The 5,189-nt window shown below is 42.7% G+C and overlaps 1 protein-coding gene across 1 annotated transcript; it reads left to right on the top strand.

The window, feature by feature from the left end:
• The first annotated feature begins 878 nt into the window (after positions 1–878).
• POU3F2 (POU class 3 homeobox 2) lies at positions 879–4,245 on the top strand. The gene is given in 2 exon segments (XM_063917020.1): positions 879–2,077; positions 2,079–4,245. Coding segments are annotated over 2 exon segments (1,260 nt in total). The 5' UTR covers positions 879–962; the 3' UTR covers positions 2,224–4,245.
• Positions 4,246–5,189: the final 944 nt, after the last annotated feature.

The raw sequence follows: 5,189 nt of genomic DNA on the forward strand, positions 1-5,189 counted from the left end.
CAGCTCGCTGTCTGTGTTACATACATGCACGGTGCCTCCTCCTATCCTGTAGGCAGCACACAGTAGTAGCAGCAGCAGCAGTTGTCTGTGTGACTGGCTGCGACCACAGCAGCGGGTTAGCCTGATTCCATGCTCTGACTCTCATAATGACATTTCAGTTAATTACAGTGACATCATCGCCGTTCCCCAGACGCGGCGCTGTTTCATGGTGCTGGGTAACTGACTACAGCTAATCTGATAGTACAGTCTTTATACTCGTTATGAATTGATTCGAAGAAGAGTAAGAAGAGGGTGACAGAAGGAGACAATTAAGATCAGCAGAGTAGTGTTCCTATCGCAGCCCCCCACCCGACACTGGTCACACACAGACTACTTAGGGCTCTCACTGACCTGCAGCAACTGCACATGTATTTTATCAAAGTTCTAGTATAGATGGTTAGGGGAGAGGAGACATAGCAGGAGTGAGGGGCGATGTGCAGTGTGCTTTCTGCTTCATCTCTGACTAATTTCTCTGCTACATCCACTCTCAGGACAGGAATACTTTCTGTAATGATTTTATTTCCATGCTGGTGTGTAGCCTGTGCCCGGGCTCCTGCTGCTGCTGCTGCTGCTGCTGGGGCTATGTGATGTACACTGCATCCCTTTCCCTCCCATTGCTCCATCTCCATGTGGATGCAGCAGCTTGCAGGTTGGTAAGGAGGGTGGGAGGGGCGCATCAGATTGTCTTCCAATCAACGTCCCAGGTTACCCTCGGTTGCTAATGGTATCCACGTAAATCAAAGAGGAGGGAGCCAATGGGGGCCCCGGGTAGGCGGTGCTGGGGACGCGTGCCCAGGCTGCTGCAGGGAGAGAGGGGCAGAGACACCCAGAGAGGGGAGAGAGAGGGGAGCCTGGGGCGAGGGGAAGGAGCTGTCAAATGCTCGGCTCCTAGAACCAGTGCTACCAGTCGGGCTCGGAGAGTCATGGCGACCACAGCGTCTAACCACTACAACCTGCTGAGCTCCAGCTCTTCCATCGTGCATGCGGAGCCCGGCGGCATGCAGCAGGCTTCCGGATACAGGGATGCACAGACTCTGCTGCAGAGCGATTACACGCTGCAGAGCAATGGGCACCCCCTGAGCCATGCACACCAGTGGATCACAGCTCTGTCTCACGGGGACGGAACACCCTGGTCTACGAGTCCCCTGGGCCAGCAGGACATAAAGCCCAGCGTGCAGCCCAGCAGGGAGGAGCTGCACAGCGCCGGCACTCTGCAGCACCAGGGCAGGGGTCCTCATCTGGTTCACCCAGCACACGGGAATCACCACAGTGCGGGGGCATGGAGGACCACTACCTCCGCTCACCTGCCCAGCATGGCATCCACCAACGGCCAGGGTCTCATCTACTCCCAGCCCTCCTTCACGGTGAATGGAATGATCAACCCGGGCTCCGGGCAAGGTATGCATCACCACGCTCTGAGGGATGCCCACGAGGAGCACCACGGCGACCACGGCCACCAGCAGCAGCCCCAGCAGCAGCAGCAGCAGCACTCCCAGCACCAGGGACACCACGACCATTCAGATGAGGATACCCCAACTTCTGATGACCTGGAGCAGTTTGCCAAGCAGTTCAAGCAGCGGAGAATCAAACTGGGATTTACACAGGCTGACGTGGGCCTGGCCCTGGGCACCCTGTATGGCAATGTTTTCTCCCAGACCACCATCTGCAGGTTCGAGGCCCTGCAGCTCAGCTTTAAGAACATGTGCAAGCTGAAGCCTTTGTTGAACAAGTGGCTGGAAGAGGCGGATTCGTCCTCTGGGAGCCCGACCAGCATAGACAAGATAGCAGCTCAGGGGAGGAAAAGGAAAAAGAGGACCTCTATAGAGGTTAGCGTAAAGGGAGCTTTGGAAAGTCATTTCCTGAAGTGTCCCAAGCCATCTGCCCAGGAAATCACCTCACTGGCGGACAGTCTACAGCTAGAGAAGGAAGTGGTCAGGGTATGGTTTTGTAACAGGAGACAGAAAGAGAAACGGATGACACCACCGGGGGGGACTATTCCTGGGGCAGAGGATGTATATGGGGCTAGCAGGGACACACCACCCCACCATGGGGTGCAGACTCCTGTACAGTGAATCCTCAATGATCAATCATTTAGAACTTTTGATTGTCCTTTTTATACTCTCCGAGAACATAGCAGCTCGCTGGACTATCTCACATGGTAGCAGGTGTAGTGATGTGTTTTGACCTTTGCAGGCGACTACCCAGGCAATGGAGTAGAGTGAGTATACACAACATGTCAGGAGCTGAGACAGAAAGCCACCCAGATACACACCATAAACACTGGTTAAAGCAAGAGGTAGCTTTATTCCCCGGAATGATGCTCAGTGCTGATTGTAGCTTCTTATGTCTATTTAATGTGGATCCCAGTTTAACCAACAAGCAAATTACAACACTGACGATATTTATGAGTCTAAAATTGCACTGCAAGGAAATTGAAGTTTACATGAATCACTCAATGAAGATTTATTTCTAAAAACAAATAAGTAAATAAAAACCCAAGAATAGACTGGCAAATTTACACAGGGAACATTTTTAGCTACCATTGAGTTAATAATATGTTACCTTGTCCTGATTTGTTTTCAATTCATATGTGTTTGTGGACATTTGTTATAAACAATGTATTATAAACGTTGTGTTATTCTTATTTACCCCTTTCAAAATAGGCAGCTTAACAAAGTACAATAGTTGGCACACCGGGGGAAATGCAGTTATATTAACCATATACTAACTGCTCCAGGGATTCACACAGGCCATCTTAATCATAGTATTATTTTATACTTTTAAGATGTTGAGTAAACTTCATTTTCAGGCAGTGTTTAGGCACAGAAGGTGAAAAAGAGAGAAAGAATAAAAAAAATCAATGTGTCCTCTGATTGCTTCATTTTACCAAAGAGGCCTGAGGTCCTAGAGGAGGTTAAGTGTATTCGCGAAATGGTGCAAAATAATGCACCAGGGTATTCGTGCTCTGGAGACAATGCTGAATATAACGCTCTATTATATCAGCATCTCATGCCATGAAAGTTGGTGACTTTACAATCCTAGAAAGGATATTTTCTAATTTAATATTTATGCCGAAATAGTGCACAGGCCAGAAGATTCCGCCCCCCCCCCCCCTATATTTTATGTCCCTTAATATAAAGTGTAGTGCATTAACTGTATTTATTTATTAGCTATTTACATTTTTGTCTTTAATTCACCTTGTGTTTTATTAACACTGACCTACAGCTAGCGGACTGTTGCTCTGATTAAAGATGGCATTTTTATTTATTTTTCTAGCATTTTATTTTATTTTCGCCAGATGTGTGAGTTGGAAGGGTCTTGCTTTTATCCATTGTGGGAAAGAGTCTATGGGGACAAAGGAGCTACCCATTTCAATCTCTTTTCCCTCTATTGTCTATAAACTGAATTCTTTGACATTATCTTGGAGGTAAACCGCTAGCGTTCATAAAACAAAGGGTATGGCTATAAATGAGGCTTCAGTCCCAATCCTAGCTCTTATTATCTGACCTAATGAAAGAAAGTTATTGCTTATAGCAGAGGGAAGGAAAAATAAACATGTTATAATATACAGCGTAGCTGTATGATATTGCCTCAAATCAAATTCATAGTCATGATTATTCTTTACTTCTGCTTACATCTGCATTCTTCCTAAACAATTGCAAGCACTGAGGTATGGTGTTGAATATTTAACCCATCGGCTACAATAGAGTTAAAACTTGTAGAAAAACTTCATTGAAGTGTTAGGGACGATTATTACAGAAATGCTACAAGTTTAGCTGAATTCGGGAAAACTAATACTTTATAAGTATCTGGATGTTGTTAGGTGGATACAACTAAATCTAACTATGTACATATGTTTAAAATGTGTCTTATAAAATGCAGAATAGTTTAACCCTTAATTTTGTCTATGTTTTTTTAATGCTGCCCAGGGAAATATTTTTCATAGCGTTTAAAGTGGCCTGCCTCACTGTATATTTATTTCTTCAAAAGCAAAAAATACTCTTGAAACATGTTTTGTTTTGATCTCTGTCAGAAGAGGTAGGCGAATGAAATCTATATGAAGATGTACAGTTTCAGACTCTTCAAACATTTTGTTTTGGTATATTTTGAATGTGCTTGTGGGGAAAAATAAAATGCAGATATCCTTATATATTTATGTTAAAGTAATATTTTATTATCTACATAAAAAATGCACCTGCAGAATAACTTCACAGTTTACTCTAATTATTGAATTATTATTTTGTTCACCACAAAACACCCACAGTGTCCATCACAGTAGGTTACTTTTTGTTCTTTAAAAAGATGATGATAATAATAATACATATTCATTGTATAAAAGACAATCCAGATAAAAATCAAATAAAATAGTTTGCAGTTTTACTCCAAGGTACACAGACATTTTCAAAAGGAATGTTAGATAACTGGATACATTTCTTGCAATATATTTTCTACAATTCCCAGTATGCAAAGCAATGCAAAAAGGAAGGTGTAATGCTGTTTGCAAATGGCGTTATTATTTTAAACAGATTATTATTATTATTATTATTATTATTATTATTATTTTATCTTAATTTGACATCTTAAAATGAATGCCTATGATGTGTAAAAAATATTGAAATCTAGATCTTATTTCTACAGTTGTCTGAAAAGATATGATACACGAATTACAAGAAAAAATTGTATAAATGATTACTAATCAACATATATGTAACCATGGCAATTTAATGAAAACATAAATACTTATGTGTATTTATGTATTTATTTATTTATTTATGTATTTATTTATTTATTTATTCATTCGTTTATGATTAGATAGTAAAGTGATCCGTTCAAGTAATGGTAATATTTGATGGATTAAATCTGATGGGCAGGTCCAAATATACTTATTATATTTGATCATCGTTTCTAACTCTAAGTCAATAATACTACAGGCGTCTGAGATTCGGCTAAATGATCTTATCAATAGTCTGGGAGGAAAGTGACAGTAAGAAGAAGTGTTTTGTGGCCGCAGACATGCTGATGGGTAGAAATGTTTAAGTTGTGTATAGATCTCAGTGGTGTGGTCAATATCCCAGCGAGAGAGTGCTCTGCGCACAGCCGCATGTGCCCTCTGCAGGACGTGTCAGTGGGGGAGACACGGGCCTCTGGTG

Source organism: Pseudophryne corroboree, chromosome 4, assembly GCF_028390025.1.
Source record: "Pseudophryne corroboree isolate aPseCor3 chromosome 4, aPseCor3.hap2, whole genome shotgun sequence".
Lineage (NCBI taxonomy): Eukaryota > Metazoa > Chordata > Amphibia > Anura > Myobatrachidae > Pseudophryne > Pseudophryne corroboree.